The following is a 22454-nucleotide window of genomic DNA, read 5'->3' on the forward strand; positions in this document are numbered from 1 at the left end:
AAAAATGAACGGAAAGCAATAAAAGGGATAAATGATGGCTAGGAATAATTTTTTTAAAAAGTTTGTTCACATTTTTTCACTTTAACACCTTAAGGATGTTCATTTTGAAAGGTGTTGCGCGCGCAATGTTAATTGGTACTTCAGCACATTATTTTGATTTCAATGAATTTTTTTTAATAAATGATGTAATAGTTTATCTTGTGTAAGTCATGGGTATCAAATACCACAAGAACAGGAAAAAAATGAACGAGTTGTCTAACATTATTTGTTTACATCGGGTTGAAAGATCGAAAAATCTGGGGGCATCGAGTGAATGGGGTGAGCGATGAGATATGGGTAGGACCAAGTTATCAATCGGTTTTATTTGATCACTTTTGTATTGAATATTAGAAACGCTGTAAGGGTATGTTCGTCCTTATGTTACATTTGTAACATTTTCAATGTTTTTTTTTCTTTGTAAATTCGTGCTACGTAAGAGAGAGTTTATTGCATATATGTAACAAAATCATTAGGTAATCTAGGTAAGCGACATATTGGTCTCTATGTTACATATTCATTGTTCAATCTATTTAAGAGAAGCGTTGACAACTATGTAACATACTCTATGTGTTGTCTATGTAAGAGACATATGGGTCTCTATTTAACATATTAAATAAGGTCATTTTTGGCTACATTAGAAAGATAAGCATCTAGACTTTTTAAATAATGACTTGTTCGAGGTTCATATAGTGCTGGGTTCAACTATGTTCATTTTTTCCTCATATGAAAGGCATATCCCATAACAGTTTATAGGTTTAGTACGGTAACCCAACCTTTATGTAAGCGCTCATTTCTCAATCGCCCGTGTACCCACTATATGTCCAACCTTCCCAAATTTTCCTCGCTGTACATCGCCCATAAGTTTCGCCCATAGTTTGACGTCAGCACCACTGAAACAGCCACCTTACTTACTTACTTACTTAATCCTCATCACTCCCTGTTGAGTATAGGGCAGCAACAAATCTCCGCCATTCCACCCTGTCCTGGGCGAGCCACTTTAGTTCATGCCAGGTTTTGCCAGTAGCCTGTACTTCTTCTTCCATCTCCCTCCTCCATGTTCCCAGTTTCGCCCATAGTTTGACGTCAGCACCACTGAAACAGCCACCTACAGTGCTATAAAGCGTCAAGCCCCAGTTACCTGTATTTGCATATATATTAGAAATAAACTTGTGCCGAGGTCGGATAGAACACTCTCACGGCGCGCGACGATGGGCCAGGAAAATGGATTTCTCTCAACAAGGAATTGTAAATCAATAACAGATAAAAGACAAGCAAGCAAGAAGCCGAGCTGGGTGGGGAGGGGGAGGGGCTGCTGATTTACTAGCGAAAGTTGCTAATTTCTTCCAGATTACATCACGCAAAAAATCTGGCAGAAATTAGCGAGGAAATGGTTGTTGAGACCCGGGCCTGCGTGAGTCAAGATTTGATTCTTGTGGGGGTCACTGGGTGTCTGGATGCTGGGAATGGACTCGTTGGGTGACTTGGTGCTGGGAATGGGGGTCGCTGGGTGTCTTGATGCTGGGAATGGGGGTCGTTGGGTGTCTGGATGCTGGGAATGGGGGTCGCTGGGTGTCTGGATGCTGGGAATGGGGGTCGCTGGGTGTCTTGATGCTGGGAATGGGGGTCGCTGGGTGTCTTGATGCTGGGAATGGGGGTCGTTGGGTGTCTGGATGCTGGGAATGGGGGTCGCTGGGTGTCTGGATGCTGGGAATGGGGGTCACTGGGTGTCTGGATGCTGGGAATGGGGGTCGCTGGGTGTCTTGATGCTGGGAATGGGGGTCGCTGGGTGTCTTGATGCTGGGAATGGGGGTCGTTGGGTGTCTGGATGCTGGGAATGGGGGTCGCTGGGTGTCTGGATGCTGGGAATGGGGGTCACTGGGTGTCTGGATGCTGGGAATGGGGGTCGCTGGGTGTCTTGATGCTGGGAATGGGGGTCGTTGGGTGTCTTGATGCTGGGAATGGGTGGGGGGTGGGATGTAAAAGATATGTGGGGTCGCAACCCCCCCCCCCACACACACACACAAACACCAGCGTTCATTAAAATGTAATTGGTACATGCAGCATTTATTGCTGCTAAAGATGTAATGGAGAGGGGGGGGGGAGCTGTGACCCCCCATTTGCCAGGTTACACCTCTGTACATTATCTGGGCTGGGGGCGCTCATGCATGGTGAAATTATCCTGTTCGGATTTGGTGCCAACAGTGGTTGATGGAATCTCTGGAATCTGGAGTTAGGGTGGTAGTGTGGGTTGATGTGGAGTGGTAGGGTGGGTTGATGTGGGGTGGCAGGGTGGGTTGATGTGGGGTGGTAGGGTGGGTTGATGTGGGGTGGTAGGGTGGGTTGATGTGGGGTGGCAGGGTGGGTTGATGTGGGGTGGTAGGGTGGGTTGATGTGGGGTGGTAGGGTGGGTTGATGTGGGGTGGCAGGGTGAGTTGATGTGGGGTGGCAGGGTGGGTTGATGTGGGGTGGCAGGGTGGGTTGATGTGGGGTGGTAGGGTGGGTTGATGTGGGGTGGCAGGGTGGGTTGATGTGGGGTGGCAGGGTGGGTTGATGTGGGGTGGCAGGGTGGGTTGATGTGGGGTGGTATGGTGGGTTGATGTGGGGTGGTAGGGTGGGTTGATGTGGGGTGGTATGGTGGGTTGATGTGGGGTGGTAGGGTGGGTTGATGTTGGGTGGTAGGGTGGGTTGATGTGGGGTGGTAGGGTGGGTTGATGTGGGGTGGTAGATTGATGGAGGTTAGGTGATAGAGTGGGTTAAGGTGAGGTGATAGTGTGGGTGGATGTGGGGTGGCAGGGTGAGTTGATGTGTGGTGGCAGGGTGGCAGGGTGGGTTGATGTGGGGTGGCAGGGTGGGTTGATGTGGGGTGGCAGGGTGAGTTGATGTGGGGTGGTAGGGTGGGTTGATGTGGGGTGGTAGGGTGGGTTGATGTGGGGTGGTAGGGTGGGTTGATATGTGGTGGTAGGGTGGTTTGATGTGTGGTGGTAGATTGATGGAGGTGAGGTGATAGAATGGGTTAAGGTGAGGTTATAGTGTGGGTGGATGTGGGGTGGTAGTTTGGGTGGAGGTGGGGTGGTGGATTGGGTGGAAGTGGGGTGGTATGGTGGGTTGATGTGGGGTGGCAGGGTAGGTGGAGGTGGGGGTGGTAGGGTGGGTTGATGTAGGGTGGTGGATTGGGTGGAAGTGAGTTGATAGAGTGGGTGGAGGGTGGAGCTAGGGTGGTTCCAGTTGATCACACACAACAACACTAACATGAGACAGCTTTTGTTCTCCCTGGCAAACGTTACCTAGCGACATCGCCGTGTGCCGCTCCCACGAAACGGTAATTTACCACGCTATTATAAAGGATAATAAAAACAGACGAACTTAATTAAAAACCACATGATTACGTAGCTAATTAGAGCTAATAACTTATTAATAGCCAGTATTTGGTGCGTTTAATGTCTGGATGGGAATTTATCGCTCGAAAATCAGGCGCCGTAGAGTCTTGGAGTTATGGTGCCTAATTTGACTGTCTGGTGCGTAATTTGGCCGACTGGTGCGTAATTTGGCGGGTCTGCGCAGTAATGAACGTCTTCTGGCGTGCTTGCATCCCGCTTTGACGAGCAGTGTCTCTTTCATGTGCCTCAGAAAAGAATGTCAAGAATAGATTGCTCGTGTTTTGGTCTACTTAAAAACTCTTCCAAAAAAGAAAGAAAAAAAAACCTCACACTGTGCTTCGATGCTACATAGACTAATTAGAATGTAAATCTAATTGTTCGGTGTTTCTAATCTTGTTTCTTTCATTCTACAAATTAAAAACAAACTTTGAAGTTCGCCCTAAGTACAGGGAAGTCAAAGCCATTTGAATTTTACATTAAAATACACACCATTGGGAGTTTTAAAATATACAGCCGAAATGATGTTAATAAATTATACAATTGACCTCTCATTACCATGTGGATCTAATGCTAATGTATAACTTGTCAAAAAATTGACTACTGCTTCTGTAATTAATAATAGATAAAAGAAGATTTAATTATATTCCCTAACTCAAAATACACGCCAATCATTAATGCAAATGCGTAGGATGGTTTCAATAATAGCAACGTATTAAAGGTGTGCATATCATTCAGTTGAATTAAGCTAGAATAATAGATCCAAAGACTAATTCAAAACTAGGCTCAAAATGGTAATTGTGTTGGCTAGTAACAAAAGAATGACATCATTTCTATATCTGTAGGTGAACACAGCTCCAAGCACATGTATCAAAGTGGGGGAAAAAAAAGCCATCTTCCATCTTGATTTTTCGCGCCATTGGTAAAAAAAATAATATAAATAAATTAATCTTTTGGTCGTCTTTAAGTTATTGGTCGGTAAACCTGGTCGAAATCACGTGACCTCATCACGTGACATGTGACGGAAATAATGAACCAGCTGACTAGACCACTAGCTAACAGACCTGAGTCAGGCGCCATTTTGTTTGTATTGACACGGTTCTACACGTTAACCTGTTTCATACATGTAAACCAAGCATGACTAGCGTTGATAGTAGACAGCCTTTGTCCATTTCATACAAAACTATTGTCTTTATTTGAAGAGATGCCCGAAAGGAAATCTGATTGTTGTACCTATTTATTTGTTGATAACGTATTGTTTATTTTTTAACCTCGATTGTTGATCGTCCAGTTATACAACCATCACACAATATGACCTTGATATGACCTTCACATAACCTCAATACAACCATCACACAACATGACCTTGATATGACCTTCACATAACCTCAATACAACCATCATACAACATGACCTTGATATGACCTTCACATAACCTCAATACAACCATCACACAACACGACCTTGATATGACCTTCACATAACCTCAATACAACCTTCACACAACACGACCTTCATATAACCTTCACATAACCTCAATACAACCATCACACAACACGACCTTGATATGACCTTCACATAACCTCAATACAACCATCACACAATACAACCTCAACGAGACCTCCACTCCGCCATATTTTCTGCGCCTTCGTGTCCAGCTTCGCTTAACGACGCCGTAAAACGAATCTTATCAAATTCACCATCTCTTTCGGCCAGAGACGGGCGTAAAATATCCCCGCCCCCACCACCAATATGACGCCCCGCGACATGGGGCGCCGTACATCGCAATATCTTGTGACGTTTTATTTTCATGAGAAATGTCCATTTTGTTTTCCCACCACACCACCCCCTCCTCCTGTAGCCTAGATACATACAGTGTATGGTTTATTAAATCCTTTACATAAGATACTTACCTCGGTGGTATATTAAATTCTTTATCTAAGTTACTTACCTTGGGTGGTATATTAAATTCTTTACCTAAGTTACCTTGGGTGGTATATTAAATTCTTTATCTAAGTTACTTACCATGGGTGGTATATTAAATCCTTTACCTAAGTTACTTACCATGGGTGGTATATTAAATCCTTTACATAAGATACTTTCCTCGGTGGTATATTAAATTCTTTATCTAAGTTACTTACCTTGGGTGGTATATTAAATTCTTTACCTAAGTTACCTTGGGTGGTATATTAAATTCTTTATCTAAGTTACTTACCATGGGTGGTATATTAAATCCTTTACATAAGATACTTTCCTCGGTGGTATATTAAATTCTTTATCTAAGTTACTTACCTTGGGTGGTATATTAAATTCTTTACCTAAGTTACCTTGGGTGGTATATTAAATCCTTTACATAAGATACTTACCTTGGGTGGTATATTAAATCCTTTACCTAAGTTACTTACCTTGGGTGGTATATTAAATTCTTTACCTAAGTTACTTACCTTGGGTGGTATATTAAATCCTTTACCTAAGTTACTTACCGTGGGTGGTATATTAAATTCTTTACCTAAGTTACTTACCATGGGTGGTATATTAAATTCTTTACCTAAGTTACTTACCATGGGTGGTATATTAAATCCTTTACCTAAGTTACTTACCATGGGTGGTATATTAAATCCTTTACCTAAGTTACTTACCATGGGTGGTATATTAAATCCTTTACCTAAGTTACTTACCATGGGTGGTATATTAAATCCTTTACCTAAGTTACTTACCATGGGTGGTATATTAAATTCTTTACCTAAGTTACTTACCATGGGTGGTATATTAAATTCTTTACCTAAGTTACTTACCATGGGTGGTATATTAAATCCTTTACCTAAGTTACTTACCATGGGTGGTATATTAAATCCTTTACCTAAGTTACTTACCATGGGTGGTATATTAAATCCTTTACCTAAGTTACTTACCATGGGTGGTATATTAAATCCTTTACCTAAGTTACTTACCATGGGTGGTATATTAAATTCTTTACCTAAGTTACTTACCTTGGGTGGTATATTAAATTCTTTACCTAAGTTACTTACCATGGGTGGTATATTAAATTCTTTACCTAAGTTACTTACCATGGGTGGTATATTAAATTCTTTACCTAAGTTACTTACCATGGATGGTATATTAAATCCCCTACCTAAGTTACTTACCATGGGTGGTATATTAAATTCTTTACCTAAGTTACTTACCATGGGTGGTATATTAAATCCTTTACCTAAGTTACTTACCATGGGTGGTATATTAAATTCTTTACCTAAGTTACTTACCATGGGTGGTATATTAAATCCTTTACCTAAGTTACTTACCATGGGTGGTATATTACATTCTTTGCCTAAGTTACTTACCTTGGGTGGTATATTAAATTCTTTACCTAAGTTACTTACCATGGGTGGTATATTAAATCCTTTACCTAAGTTACTTACCATGGGTGGTATATTAAATTCTTTACCTAAGTTACTTACCTTGGGTGGTATATTAAATTCTTTACCTAAGTTACTTACCATGGGTGGTATATTAAATCCTTTACCTAAGTTACTTACCATGGGTGGTATATTAAATTCTTTACCTAAGTTACTTACCATGGGTGGTATATAAAATCCTTTACGCTATGCCCAGTCGTCTTTACTCTCCTAACGTGGGTGAGGTACCAATCAAAGCTGGGTGGACTCCGTGACATTCTACTTTCTTAATCCCAGATTCGAACTCGAGACTTTAGGGTTAGCAGTGTAGTGCGCATAGCTTTACAAGAAATTTGGATGAAAGTTGTGGGAAAATATAACTTAAGTCTAAAGAAACGTTTACAGTCTTAAAGTCAAGATAAAATTAAAGTAGGAAGATGGGATTTTACCGTACTGGGCTCGAGGTAGTTTACTTTATGTGCGTGTTAACATTACAGCAGGGGCGTAGCGAGGGGGGGGGGGGCGGGGGGTGCGGACCGCACCGGGTGACACCATTTAGGGGGGTGACACCAAGGCAAAAAATAGCAAAATATATAGAGAAAAACTCGAGGTGGGGGTGCAAATCGAAAGTTTGAGGGGGGTGCAAATCGAAAACTCGAGGGGGGGGGGGGTGCAAATCGAAAGTTTGAGGGGGGGGGGTACAAATCGAAAATTTGAAAGTTTGTCCCTGGGAAGGGTCTCTATGCCTCTGGGGGGGGGGGGGGGGTGACACCATTAAGTGCTGCACCGGGTGACACCCGACCTCGCTACGCCACTGCATTACAGCAGTGTTGTTCTATGGTATAGATATTACTTGATTTTTCATTTGTAGTCAACATTACAGATGTAAAATGTAATCTATTACTAGCAGCTGTTAATTAACATTACTTTCCATTTTTGTTTTGATGTTTTATACCATACAGTCTAATAAAGTCAGATATTATAATGTAATTATATTAAAATATATTTTTAGACATTAGAAATTAATAAAGGAATACATTATCAGGAAAAAAAACACATTTTATTCTCCATTTCTAAAGACAAAAAACCCCCACTCCAACATAAAAAAAAAAAAAAAAAACGGCAAGAAAATGGCCAGAAGAGATGAAGAATATGCAAATGGCGGTGATCTTATGGCCGATACCGGAGGCGGGTTACAAAGGGAGGGGACGCCAGACCAGGCTCGCCCGTCCAATGGGCGGTGAGGTGGAAGAACGTCCCGTAGATAATGTGGACATTTCGTTTCGTGGACATAAAAATGTCGTGTAGATGAATACGTTATCTGCTGACCGAGAGGGAAGAGGGGAGGGAGAGAGGCATGGTTGGCCGTGATGACGTCATAGGTTGGATACATACAATTGAGAGAATGGATTGGATATAAAAACTGGAGGGGTTGGATGTATACATTTGAAGGGTTGGATTTATAAACTGGCGGGGTTGGATATATATATATATTGGAGGGGTTGGATATATACATTTGAGAGAATGGATATAAAAACTGTATGGGTTGGATGTATACATTTGAAGGGATGGATGTATACATTTGAGGGGTTGGATGTATACATTTGAGGGGTTGGAAATATAAACTAGAGGGGTTGGATATATACATTGGAGGGGTTGTATATATACATTTGGAAGAATGGATATAAAAACTGTTGGGGTTGGATGCATCCATTTGAAGGGTTGGAAATATAAACTAGAGGGGTTGGATACATAAACTGGAGGGGTTGTATCTATACATTTGAGGGGTTGTATGTATACATTGGAATGGTTGGATATATAAACTGTAGGGGTTGCATATCTTATGTTGATGACGTGAAGGGTTGGCCATAGAGCTCGCCAGTGCCAGGACCAAAGATGAAATATATAGTAGTGTTTGTTACAATGTGATATAAGTGGACATTTTGTCGTTACAGTAAGGGTCCTGTCCTGCTACTAGTTATATACTGCCCTGCTCCTAGTTCAAGTATACTGTCCTGCTCCTAGTTCAAGTATACTGCCCTGCTCCTAGTTCAAGTATACTACCCTGCTCCTAGTTTAAGTATACTGCCCTGCTCCTAGTTCAAGTATACTGCCCTGCTCCTAGTTTAAGTATACTGCCCTGCTCCTAGTTCAAGTATACTGCCCTGCTCCTAGTTTAAGTATACTGCCCTGCTCCTAGTTCAAGTATACTGCCCTGCTCCTAGTTCAAGTATACTGTCCTGCTCCTAGTTCAAGTATACTGCCCTGCTCCTAGTTCAAGTATACTGCCCTGCTCCTAGTTCAAGTATACTGCCCTGCTCCTAGTTCAAGTATACTGCCCTGCTCCTAGTTCAAGTATACTGCCCTGCTCCTAGTTCAAGTATACTGCCCTGCTCCTAGTTCAAGTATACTGTCGTGCTCCTAGTTACAGTATATTGTCCTGCTCTTAGTTCTATGCTGTCTATACTTCTAGTTCAAGTATACTGTCCTGTTCCTACATCAAGTATACTGTCCTGTTCCTACATCAAGTATACTGTCCTGCTCCTAGTTTAAGTATACTGTCGTGCTCCTAGTTCAAGTATACTTTCCTGTTCCTAGTTCAAGTGTACTGTCATGCTCCTAGTTCAAGTATACTGTCCTGTACCTAGTTCAAGTATACTGTCCTGCTCCTAGTTCAAGTATACTGTCCTGTTCCTAGTTCAAGTATACTGTCCTGTTCCTAGTTCAAGTATACTGTCCTGTTCCTAGTTCAAGTATACTGTCCTGTTCCTAGTTCAAGTATACTGTCCTGTTCCTAGTTCAAGTATACTGTCCTGTTCCTAGTTCAAGTATACTGTCCTGTTCCTAGTTCAAGTATACTGTCCTGTTCCTAGTTCAAGTATACTGTCCTGTTCCTAGTTCAAGTATACTGTCCTGTTCCTAGTTCAAGTATACTGTCCTGTTCCTAGTTCAAGTATACTGCCCTGCTCCTAGTTCAAGTGTATTGTCCTGTTCCTAGTTCAAGTATACTGTTCTGTTCCTAGTTCAAGTATACTGTCCTGTTCCTAGTTCAAGTATACTGCCCTGCTCCTAGTTCAAGTGTATTGTCCTGTTCCTAGTTCAAGTATACTGTCCTGTTCCTAGTTCAAGTATACTGTCCTGTTCCTAGTTCAAGTATACTGTCCTGTTCCTAGTTCAAGTATATTGTCCTGTTCCTAGTTCAAGTATACTGTCCTGCTCCTAGTTCAAGTATACTGTCCTGCTCCTAGTTCAAGTATACTGTCCTGCTACTTGTATTAACATACTGTCCTACTCCTGGTGTTCTGTTGCACCCCCCCCCCACCCACCCCAATCCGCCACCCCAAGTCCTTGATATTGAAGTTCACCCATCAATAATTGATCAGGGAAGCCGAAGGAATTATACGACAGCAATTCTCCGTAACCGGTTTAATGACCGGCAAAAATGCCATGTCCGGCAAACAGCCCCGGTGTTTTAGCAGGTCTGAATGGACCCATTTACCGAACGACTTCTGCTGTAACTATCATTAGTTATTTCCCTTGGTACACTTGTCGTTATCGCCCTTTACCCCGAGTGTGTGTATGAAACTAGAGCTGACTGACGAAGCTATTTTTGACCTCGTCTTTTTGTTGTTGTGACGATTGTAGGCCTATTATGGATTGGTTGTCATGACTGAGACTCATGCCATCAAATAAAATACCTCGTATGAACATTTATTTTTCTCTTAAAACAGTTTGCTATTGGCTGTATAAGAAAGCATAATATATTAATATTTAGACATGGTGTAAAAAAATAAATAAATAAAACAAGAAACAAACAAAAAACGTATATAGATTTCATATTCCTATACACTGTTACATCAGGTGAAATTCTTATGGTCGAGATTATATTTTTTTCAACATTTCAAAGCTCGAGATATTAAAAAAATAAACATTTACATATACAACAACCATAAAAATGTCTCAACGCCTTTGTTGTCTCTAGAAAACTCTTCATCATGTAATATCTGATGCTGGGCATTTTTGGGCAACTTAGTTTTCTCGAGAAATCTCAGCATCAATTAAAGGAATATCTAATGATAACACGTTTGGACAGCTTAGTTATCTCGAGAATTTTCAGCATCAATTAAAGGAATATCTAATGATAACACGTTTTGGACAGCTTAGTTATCTCGAGAAAACTGAACTCCATTTCAAAAGAACATCTCAATTTTTGGACAACTTAGTTATCTCGAGAAAACTTAACTCTATTTCAAAAGAACGCCTGAAACAATTTTTAGGCAGCCTTGATGTCTCGACAATGCAACACTGTTCACAACTTCTCGCGAGAACTCGCATATAGGCCTCTACTGACATCAAAACCCAGCGACTCGTGACCTCTGAACTTTAGCACAAATAGCTCGTCCTCACATCAACCATGACGTTACCCAAATACTAGCAGTAAAAAATGTGACGACAGAGGTTACAAACAAACGAAAAATCACCTGGTGGTATAATAGTTATCACGTGACTTTTCACAAGTACGTAGTGAATGGGAATTATTACAATTTTCTTGCAATGTGCAGTTTTCTCCTGAAAACGACGTAGAACAAAACTAACAAAGATTTAATTATTTTAAAATCCAGAAACATATGATGCGGGTGTCGGCTTTATTTTGCGAAAGCTTAAAGAGAGAGGAAAAACTCGATACGCTTATCCAGCTTTAATGAGTACCCGACATGTGTTAGTCGTAAAAGACGAATCCCTCCAAGAAAACAGGTTTGATGCTTGAAATGGTACTGATCACACAGATCACCATACTCAACACGCCTATACAGACCATTAGCTCTAAAAGGGTTACTTTTTTAGAGCTTGGATCTTCCCTTCCTATAACTTACTTATAGTTCCTTAACATGTTCAAGCGTTAGGTTACATTTTCTGTATCTTGATATAAAGTTGGTCTTTAATTTTATACAGCGCTAAATGGTTAAACCAAATTCATACTTTACTATACCTCAACCTGATTTCGGATTAAGATGGGGGTTGACATTGCACGTCTAGCACCCATCACCCCCCCCCCCCTCCTGTAGAATTTCATAATGCTGAAGACGATAAAAGGGTTTTAAATAAAATGTTGATTAATTAATTTGTAATGAAGCAGCTGTTACAATTCTAATGTAAGAATAGCAAAGGATGAAAGTAAGCATGACAAACTTACATTCTCTTTAACTTGAGCTCAAATGTAAGCATGACAAACTTACATTTCCTTTAACTTGAGCTCAAATGTAAGCATGACAAACTTACATTTCCTTTAACTTGAGCTCAAATTGTAAGCATGACACACTTACATTCCCTTTAACTTGAGCTCAAATGTAAGCATGACAAACTTACATTCCCTTTACCTTGAGATCAAATGTAAGCATGACAAACTTACATTCCCTTTACCTTGAGATCAAATGTAAGCATGACAAACTTACATTCCCTTTAACTTGAGCTCAAATTGTAAGCATGACACACTTACATTCCCTTTAACTTGAGCTCAAATGTAAGCATGACAAACTTACATTCCCTTTAACTTGAGCTCAAATGTAAGCATGACAAACTTACATTCCCTTTAACTTGAGCTCAAAGTGCTCCAGGGTCGGTCCATCGATTCTGTGTTTTGATGTATTTATGTTTGATCCGGTGAAATAAAGTGATATTTACAGCTGGGTGTTTTCAGTTCTATAAATAGCACTTGAACAAAAAGACTGGACTAGTTTGATCTGGCAACATGTGTTTTGTTTTATACCAGCGCAATTTGAATAAACTAAAAATCAAAATCTTTTTAATGTAGGCCTATACATAATAAATTCTCATTTTCTTTTATCAATATCTGCTCCTGTTTCTACATACCCAAAGACAAACAGACAGACAAAAGGACAGTGGGACTTTGAAAAACTCGTGTGCAACAAACTAAATCAAGAAGAAACACAAACGAAAACTTCAAATTTGCTAATTTTCTTTGTATTTTTCATGGTCTAAAACAGGGCAAAACACAATAGAGAATTTGTATAGATAATTTCTCGCTCAACGAGTAATTGCGTTGGTTAACGACGGTCTAACCTCGGTCTGACGCCGGTCTAACCTCGGTCTAACGACGGTCTAACGACTGACAAACGACTTCTAACAATAGCCCGTGTGAGTAGAAATGAAGTAAAATACAAGTCTTGCCAATCACAAACGACTTCTAACAATAGCCCGTGTGAGTAGAAATGAAGTAAAATACAAGTCTTGCCAATCACCGATGCATAAAAAACGAGACGGCCCTATTAAGATCAAACGGACTGGCCGCGTCTAATTACACGGTGCCGTACGCCGGTCTGTTGACTGCCGTTGACTCACGGCCAGCCGTCAATGGGCTTGACCTTTAATTAGTGTCCACGCGGCGTTTGATTGTTTCGCTTTGAAACTCGCGTGGTGTGACGTCACGGACAAAAGCCGAGTATGTGAAGGTGCGAGATTGTCCGTGAAATCTGGTTGCAGTGAATTCTGCTACTGTATAACAATCGGAAGGAAAATAGAACTGATTTATCCATTGAAAGAGCAAACGAACGAGGAGATGATCGATATTAAAAAATTTACATACAAAGAGGCTTATTTTCTCTTTGAGAGTTGATTTTTGAAATAATTATTTAATGAGTGATTTAGTTGACAATCATAGAAAAAAGTGTTACAAAAATCAAAAGGTATGGGGATATGCCATATGGTGATATGGGGATATGCCATATGGCGATGTGGGGATATGCCATATGGTGATATGGGGATATGCCATATGGAGATATGGGGATATGCCATATGGAGATATGCCATATGGTGATATTGGGATATACCATATCGGGATATGCCATGTGGAATTTTGGGATATGCCATATGGGGATATTTCCTTTGGGGTTATTGGGATATGAAAATGAAGGGGGGGGGGGAGGGGGGTGAGTAAGGGCAGGTGTTGAAGGTGTGGGTGGTGGAGCTGTGAAGAGGCCAAAGATTTTAGGGTAGTTGTGGGAGGTGTGTGGGTAGTTGTGGGAGGTGTGTGTAGTTGTGGGAGGTGTGTGAGTAGTTGTGGGAGGTGTGTGGGTAGTTGTGGGAGGTGTGGGTAGTTGTGGGAGGTGTGCTTAGTTGTGGGATGTGTGGGTAGTTGTGGGATGTGTGGGTAGTTGTGGGAGGTGTGGGTAGTTGTGGGAGGTGTGGGTAGTTGTGGGAGGTGTGGGTAGTTGTGGGAGGTGTGCTTAGTTGTGGGAGGTGTGGGTAGTTGTGGGAGGTGTGTGGGTAGTTGTGGGAGGTGTGGGTAGGTGTGGGAGGTGTGCTTAGTTGTGGGAGGTGTGGGTAGTTGTGGGAGGTGTGTGGGTAGTTGTGGGAGGTGTGGGTAGTTGTGGGAGGTGTGCTTAGTTGTGGGTAGTTGTGGGAGGTGTGGGTAGTTGTGGGAGGTGTGGGTAGTTGTGGGAGGTGTGGGTAGTTGTGGGAGGTGTGGGTAGTTGTGGGAGGTGTGGGTAGTTGTGGGAGGTGTGGGTATTTGTGGGAGGTGTGGGTAGTTGTGGGAGGTGTGGGGTAGTTGTGGTGTGGGTAGTTGTGGGAGGTTGTGTGAGTGGTGTGTGGGAGGTGTGGGTAGTTGTGGGAGGTGTGGGGTAGTTGTGGGAGGTGTGGGTAGTTGTGGGAGGTGTGGGAGGTGTGTGTAGTTGTGGGAGGTGTGGGTAGTTGTGGGAGGTGTGTGGGTAGTTGTGGGAGGTGTGTGGGTAGTTGTGGGAGGTGTGTGTAGTTGTGGGAGGTGTGTGGGTAGTTGTGGGAGGTGTGGGTAGTTGTGGGAGGTGTGTGTAGTTGTGGGAGGTGCGGGTATTTGTGGGAGGTGTGGGTAGTTGTGGGAGGTGTGGGTATTTGTGGGAGGTGTGGGTAGTTGTGGGAGGTGTGGGTAGTTGTGGGAGGTGTGGGTAGTTGTGGGAGGTGTGTGTAGTTGTGGGAGGTGCGGGTAGTTGTGGGAGGTGTGGGTAGTTGTGGGAGGTGTGGGTAGTTGTGGGAGGTGTGGGTAGTTGTGGGAGGTGTGGGTAGTTGTGGGATGTGTGGGTAGTTGTAGGGGGTGGGGAGAAAAGTGTGGGAGGTGTGGGTAGTTATAGGGGGGGGGAGAAAAGTGTGGGAGGTGTGGGTAGTTGTGGGAGGTGTGGGTAGTTGTGGGAGGTGTGGGTAGTTGTGGGAGGTGTGGGTAGTTGTGGGAGGTGTGGGTAGTTGTGGGAGGTGTGGGTAGTTGTGGGAGGTGTGGGTAGTTGTGGGAGGTGTGGGTATTTGTGGGAGGTGTGGGTAGTTGTGGGAGGTGTGGGAGGTGTGGGTAGTTGTGGGAGGTGTGTGTAGTTGTGGGAGGTGTGGGTAGTTGTGGGAGGTGTGGGTAGTTGTGGGAGGTGTGGGTAGTTGTGGGAGGTGTGGGTAGTTGTGGGAGGTGTGGGTAGTTGTGGGAGGTGTGGGTAGTTGTGGGAGGTGTGGGAGGTGTGGGTAGTTGTGGGAGGTGTGTGTAGTTGTGGGAGGTGTGGGTAGTTGTGGGAGGTGTGGGTAGTTGTGGGAGGTGTGGGTAGTTGTGGGAGGTGTGGGTATTTGTGGGAGGTGTGGGTAGTTGTGGGAGGTTGGGTAGTTGTGGGAGGTGTGGGTAGTTGTGGGAGGTGTGCTTAGTTGTGGGAGGTGTGGGTAGTTGTGGGATGTGTGGGTAGTTGTGGGAGGTGTGGGTAGTTGTGGGAGGTGTGGGAGGTGTGGGTATTTGTGGGAGGTGTGGGTAGTTGTGGGAGGTGTGGGTAGTTGTGGGAGGTGTGGGTAGTTGTGGGAGGTGTGGGTAGTTGTGGGAGGTGTGGGTATTTGTGGGAGGTGTGGGTAGTTGTGGGAGGTGTGGGTAGTTGTGGGATGTGTGGGTAGTTGTGGGAGGTGTGGGTAGTTGTGGGAGGTGTGGGAGGTGTGGGTATTTGTGGGAGGTGTGGGTAGTTGTGGGAGGTGTGGGTAGTTGTGGGAGGTGTGGGTAGTTGTGGGAGGTGTGGGTAGTTGTGGGAGGTGTGGGTAGTTGTGGGAGGTGTGGGTAGTTGTGGGAGGTGTGGGTATTTGTGGGAGGTGTGGGTAGTTGTGGGAGGTGTGGGTAGTTGTGGGATGTGTGGGTAGTTGTAGGGGGTGGGGAGAAAAGTGTGGGAGGTGTGGGTAGTTATAGGGGGGGGGAGAAAAGTGTGGGAGGTGTGGGTAGTTATAGGGGGGGGAGAAAAGTGTGGGAGGTGTGGGTAGTTGTGGGATGTGTGGGTAGTTGTGGGAGGTGTGGGTAGTTGTGGGATGTGTGGGTAGTTGTAGGGGGTGGGGAGAAAAGTGTGGGAGGTGTGGGTAGTTATAGGGGGGGGGAGAAAAGTGTGGGAGGTGTGGGTAGTTGTGGGAGGTGCGGGTATTTGTGGGAGGTGTGTGTAGTTGTGGGAGGTGTGGGCAGTTGTGGGAGGTGCGGGTATTTGTGGGAGGTGTGGGTAGTTATAGGGGGGGGGAGAAAAGTGTGGGAGGTGTGGGTAGTTATAGGGGGGGGGGAGAAAAGTGTGGGAGGTGTGGGTAGTTATAGGGGGGGAGAAAAGTGTGGGAGGTGTGGGTAGTTGTGGGATGTGTGGGTAGTTGTGGGAGGTGTGGGTAGTTGTGGGATGTGTGGGTAGTTGTAGGGGGTGGGGAGAAAAGTGTGGGAGGTGTGGGTAGTTATAGGGGGGGGGGGAGAAAAGTGTGGGAGGTGTGGGTAGTTGTGGGAGGTGCGGGTATTTGTGGGAGGTGTGTGTAGTTGTGGGAGGTGTGGGCAGTTGTGGGAGGTGTGGGTAGTTGTGGGAGGTGTGGGTAGTTGTGGGAGGTGTGGGTAGTTGTGGGAGGTGTGGGTAGTTGTGGGAGGTGCGGGTAGTTGTGGGAGGTGTGGGTAGTTGTGGGAGGTGTGGGTAGTTGTGGGAGGTGTGGGCAGTTGTGGGAGGTGTGGGTAGTTGTGGGAGGTGTGGGTAGTTGTGGGAGGTGTGGGTAGTTGTGGGAGGTGTGGGTAGTTGTGGGAGGTGTGGGTAGTTGTGGGAGGTGTGGGTAGTTGTGGGAGGTGTGGGTAGTTGTGGGAGGTGTGGGTAGTTGTGGGAGGTGTGGGTAGTTGTGGGAGGTGTGGGTAGTTGTGGGAGGTGTGGGTAGTTGTGGGAGGTGTGGGTATTTGTGGGAGGTGTGTGTAGTTGTGGGAGGTGCGGGTATTTGTGGGAGGTGTGGGTAGTTGTGGGAGGTGTGGGTATTTGTGGGAGGTGTGGGTAGTTGTGGGAGGTGTGGGTAGTTGTGGGATGTGTGGGTAGTTGTAGGGGGTGGGGAGAAAAGTGTGGGAGGTGTGGGTAGTTATAGGGGGGGGGGAGAAAAGTGTGGGAGGTGTGGGTAGTTGTGGGAGGTGTGGGTAGTTGTGGGAGGTGTGGGTAGTTGTGGGAGGTGTGGGTAGTTGTGGGAGGTGTGGGTAGTTGTGGGAGGTGTGGGTAGTTGTGGGAGGTGTGGGTAGTTGTGGGAGGTGTGGGTAGTTGTGGGAGGTGTGGGTAGTTGTGGGAGGTGTGGGTAGTTGTGGGAGGTGTGGGTAGTTGTGGGAGGTGTGTGGGTAGTTTGTGGGAGGTGTGGGGTAGTTGTGGGAGGTGTGTGTAGTTGTGGGAGGTGCGGGTATTTGTGGGGAGGTGTGGGTAGTTGTGGGAGGTGTGGGTATTTTGTGGGAGGTGTGGGTAGTTGTGGGAGGTGTGGGTAGTTGTGGGAGGTGTGGGTAGTTGTGGGAGGTGTGTGTAGTTGTGGGAGGTGCGGGTATTTGTGGGAGGTGTGGGTAGTTGTTGGAGGTGTGGGTATTTGTGGGAGGTGTGGGTAGTTGTGGGAGGTGTGGGTAGTTGTGGGATGTGTGGGTAGTTGTAGGGGGTGGGGAGAAAAGTGTGGGAGGTGTGGGTAGTTATAGGGGGGGGGAGAAAAGTGTGGGAGGTGTGGGTAGTTATAGGGGGGGGAGAAAAGTGTGGGAGGTGTGGGTAGTTGTGGGATGTGTGGGTAGTTGTGGGAGGTGTGGGTAGTTGTGGGATGTGTGGGTAGTTGTAGGGGGTGGGGAGAAAAGTGTGGGAGGTGTGGGTAGTTATAGGGGGGGGGGAGAAAAGTGTGGGGAGGTGTGGGTAGTTGTGGGAGGTGCGGGTATTTGTGGGAGGTGTGTGTAGTTGTGGGAGGTGTGGGGCAGTTGTGGGAGGTGCGGGTATTTGTGGGAGGTGTGGGTAGTTATAGGGGGGGGGGAGAAAAGTGTGGGAGGTGTGGGGTAGTTATAGGGGGGGGGGAGAAAAGTGTGGGAGGTGTGGGTAGTTATAGGGGGGGAGAGAAAAGTGTGGGAGGTGTGGGTAGTTGTGGGATGTGTGGGTAGTTGTGGGAGGTGTGGGTAGTTGTGGGATGTGTGGGTAGTTGTAGGGGGTGGGGAGAAAAGTGTGGGAGGTGTGGGTAGTTATAGGGGGGGGGGGAGAAAAGTGTGGGAGGTGGTGGGTAGTTGTGGGAGGTGCGGGTATTTGTGGGAGGTGTGTGTAGTTGTGGGAGGTGTGGGCAGTTGTGGGAGGTGTGGGGTAGTTGTGGGAGGTGTGGGTAGTTGTGGGAGGTGTGGGTAGTTGTGGGAGGTGTGGGAGGTGTGGGTAGTTGTGGGAGGTGTGGGTAGTTGTGGGAGGTGTGGGTAGTTGTGGGAGGTGTGTGTAGTTGTGGGAGGTGTGGGTAGTTGTGGGAGGTGTGTGTAGTTGTGGGAGGTGTGGGTAGTTGTGGGAGGTGTGGGTAGTTGTGGGAGGTGTGTGTAGTTGTGGGAGGTGTGTGTAGTTGTGGGAGGTGTGTGTAGTTGTGGGAGGTGTGGGTAGTTGTGGGAGGTGTGGGTAGTTGTGGGAGGTGTGGGTAGTTGTGGGAGGTGTGGGTAGTTGTGGGATGTGTGGGTAGTTGTGGGAGGTGTGGGTAGTTGTGGGAGGTGTGTGTAGTTGTGGGAGGTGTGGGTAGTTGTGGGAGGTGTGGGTAGTTGTGGGAGGTGTGGGAGGTGTGGGTAGTTGTGGGAGGTGTGTGGGTAGTTGTGGGATGTGTGTGTAGTTGTGGGAGGTGTGGGTAGTTGTGGGAGGTGTGGGTAGTTGTGGGATGTGTGTGTAGTTGTGGGAGGTGTGGGAGGTGTGGGTAGTTGTGGGAGGTGTGGGTAGTTGTGGGAGGTGTGGGTAGTTGTGGGAGGTGTGGGTAGTTGTGGGATGTGTGTGTAGTTGTGGGAGGTGTGGGAGGTGTGGGTAGTTGTGGGAGGTGTGGGTAGTTGTGGGGAGGTGTGGGTAGTTGTGGGAGGTGTGGGTAGTTGTGGGAGGGTGTGGGTAGTTGTGGGAGGTGTGGGTAGTTGTGGGAGGTGTGGGTAGTTGTGGGAGGTGTGGGTAGTTGTGGGAGGTGTGGGTAGTTGTGGGAGGTGTGGGTAGTTGTGGGAGGTGTGGGTAGTTGTGGGAGGTGTGGGTAGTTGTGGGATGTGTGGGTAGTTGTGGGAGGTGTGGGTAGGTTGTGGGAGGTGTGGGTAGTTGTGGGAGGTGTGGGTAGTTGTGGGAGGTGTGGGTAGTTGTGGGAGGTGTGGGTAGTTGTGGGAGGTGTGGGTAGTTGTGGGATGTGTGTGTAGTTGTGGGGAGGGTGTGGGAGGTGTGGGTAGTTGTGGGAGGTGTGTGGGTAGTTGTGGGAGGTGTGGGTAGTTGTGGAGGTGTGGGTAGTTGTGGGGAGGTGTGTGTAGTTGTGGGAGGTGTGGGAGGTGTGGGTAGTTGTGGGAGGTGTGGGTAGTTGTGGGAGGTGTGGGTAGTTGTGGGGAGGTGTGGGTAGTTGTGGGGAGGTGTGTGTAGTTGTGGGAGGTGTGGGAGGTGTGGGTAGTTGTGGGAGGTGTGGGTAGTTGTGGGAGGTGTGGGTAGTTGTGGGAGGTGTGGGAGGTGTGGGTAGTTGTGGGAGGTGTGTGTAGTTGTGGGAGGTGTGGGTAGTTGTGGGAGGTGTGGGTAGTTGTGGGAGGTGTGGGTAGTTGTGGGAGGTGTGGGTAGTTGTGGGAGGTGTGTGTAGTTGTGGGAGGTGTGTGTAGTTGTGGGAGGTGTGGGTAGTTGTGGGAGGTGTGGGTAGTTGTGGGAGGTGTGGGTAGTTGTGGGAGGTGTGGGTAGTTGTGGGATGTGTGGGTAGTTGTGGGAGGTGTGGGTAGTTGTGGGATGTGTGGGTAGTTGTGGGAGGTGTGGGTAGTTGTGGGAGGTGTGGGGTAGTTGTGGGAGGTGTGGGTAGTTGTGGGAGGTGTGTGTAGTTGTGGGAGGTGTGGGAGGTGTGGGTAGTTGTGGGAGGTGTGTGTAGTTGTGGGAGGTGTGGGAGGTGTGGGTAGTTGTGGGAGGGTGTGGGTATTTGTGGGAGGTGTGTGTAGTTGTAGGGGGGGGAGAAGAAAGTGTGGGAGGGTGTGGGGTAGTTGTGGGAGGTGTGTGGGTATTTGTGGGAGGTGTGTGTAGTTGTGGGAGGTGTGGGTAGTTGTGGGAGGTGTGGGTAGTTGTGGGAGGTGTGGGTAGTTGTAGGGGGTGGGGAGAAAAGTGTGGGAGGTGTGGGTAGTTATAGGGGGGGGGGGAGAAAAGTGTGGGAGGTGTGGGTAGTTATAGGGGGGGAGAGAAAAGTGTGGGAGGTAGTGGGTAGTTATAAGGGGGATGAAAGTGTGGGAGGTGTGGGATAAGTATGGGAGGTGTGGGTAGGTATAGTGTGTGGGTAGGTATAGTGTGTTGGTAGGTAAGGAAGATGTGGGAAGTTGAGTAGGTGGATAATTGGTGTATTTGTGGATAGGTGTGTGTAAGTATGGGAGGTGTGGGTAGGCGTGGGAAATATATGTGTGGCAGAGGTGTGGAGAGTGTGTGGAGGTTAGGTGAGAGATGTTTGTATACAAATGACCTTTGACCCACTGTGACTATTGCACATGATGTTTACTTTATCTTGTCATACATGACAGTATTTAACGATACCAAATATTTATGAACTTTGGCTCTAGTCCAGTCTCCCTTGAACGCACCTAACTCAAGTAAGAGTATTGTAGGTAAAATAATGCATGAGAGGTTCTTGTAAAATCTCTGAGATATTGTAACTGGTAATTCACTTTTTTTGGAAGGTAACGAATTTATTTTATGTAATAACATTTTAAAATACAAGTATTTTAAAAAATCCTCTCAATTTTTTTTTAGTTTACTTAACATGTGTTAGAAGATAAAGAATATTAATATTGATAAAATTAAGGGGAGATAAAACGCAGGAACGTTAACACACTTTGCACGGCCGTATATTCCGGCATTGGTGCAGACGCTTTCCCTAAATGCTTGTCGCTATTACGGAACATCAAAGGAAGTTGTTCGGGTAATTTTGTTCATTAACTCGGGCTTTGCCTAGAGATGAACAGGGGAGATAGCCCAAGCTTTTATTTTGGTGCTACGGTTTTACAAAGACTGGTTTCAGAATGGGAGAGTGGAGAGTTTGTGGTGATGTAGACGGATGTGGGGTGTTGTGGGTTGTGGGGTGTAGTGGGATGTGGGGTGTAGTGGGTTGTGGGGTGTAGTGGGTTGTGGGGTTTATTGGGTTGTGGGGTGTAGTGGGTTGTGGGGTGTAGGGGGTTGTGGGGTGTAGTGGGATGTGGGGTGTAGGGGGTTGTGGGGTGTAGTGGGATGTGGGGGTGTAGTGGGTTGTGGTGGGTGTAGTGGGGGTGTAGGGGGTGTAGTGGGGTGTAGTGGGGTGTAGTGGAGTGTAGTGGGGTGTAGTGGGTGTAGTGGGGTGTAGTGGGGTGTAGTGGGGGTGTAGTGGAGCGTAGTGGGGTGTAGTGGGGTGTAGTGGGGTGTAGTGGAGCGTAGTGGGGTGTAGTGGGGTGTAGTGGGGTGTAGTGGGGTGTAGTGGGTTATGGGTGTAGTGGGTTATGGGTGTAATGGGTTGTGGGGGTTGTTAGTGGGTTATGGGTGTAGTGGGTTGTGGGGTGTAGTGGGGTGTAATGGGTTGTGGGGGTGTAGTGGGTTATGGGTGTAATGGGTTGTGGGGTGTAGTGGGTTATGGGTGTAATGGGTTGTGGGGGTGTAGTGGGGTTATGGGTGTAGTGGGTTGTGGGGTGTAATGGGTTGTGGGGTGTAGTGGGGTTATGGGTGTAATGGGTTGTGGGGTGTAGTGGGTTATGGGTGTAGTGGGTTGTGGGGTGTAGTGGGGTGTAATGGGTTGTGGGGTGTAGTGGGTTTGTGGGGTGTAGTGGGGTGTAATAGATTGTGGGGTGTAGTGGGGTGTAATGGGTTGTGGGGGTGTAGTGGGTTGGGGAGTAAAATGGGTTGTGGGGTGTAGTGGGTTTGTGGGGTGTAGTGGGGTGTAATGGATTGTGGGGTGTAGTGGGGTGTAATGGGTTGTGAGTAAATGGGTTTGTGGGGTGTAGTGGGGTGTAGTGGGTTGTGGATGTAGTGGGTGGAATGGGTTGTGGGGTTTAGTGGGTTTGTGGTTGTGGGTGTAGTGGGGTGTAGTGGGTTTGGTGGGTGTAGGGTGGTGTAGGTTGTGGGGTGTAGGTGGGTGGGGTGTAGTGGGGTGTAGTGGTGGGGGTGTAGTGGTGTAGTGGGTTGTGGGGTGTAGTGGGTGTAGTGGGTTGTGGGGGTGTAGTGGGTGTAGTGGTTGTGGGTGT

The 22454-nt window shown here is 46.4% G+C and overlaps 1 protein-coding gene across 1 annotated transcript; it reads right to left on the reverse strand.

The window, feature by feature from the left end:
• Window positions 1–1478: 1478 nt before the first annotated feature.
• LOC131936524 (uncharacterized) lies at window positions 1479–4493 on the reverse strand. The gene is made up of 2 exons (XM_059293552.1): window positions 4478–4493; window positions 1479–1960 (listed from the first exon to the last, which is right to left on the reverse strand). The coding sequence occupies exons 1-2, from the start codon at window positions 4491–4493 to the stop codon at window positions 1479–1481; spliced, it is 498 nt and encodes a 165-aa protein (XP_059149535.1).
• Between the last annotated feature and the right edge of the window lie 17961 nt (window positions 4494–22454).

The sequence above is a fragment of the Physella acuta genome, unplaced genomic scaffold (genome assembly GCF_028476545.2).
Source record: "Physella acuta isolate Inbredline_101_S28 unplaced genomic scaffold, ASM2847654v3 ptg000179l, whole genome shotgun sequence".
In the NCBI taxonomy this organism is placed as follows: domain Eukaryota; kingdom Metazoa; phylum Mollusca; class Gastropoda; family Physidae; genus Physella; species Physella acuta.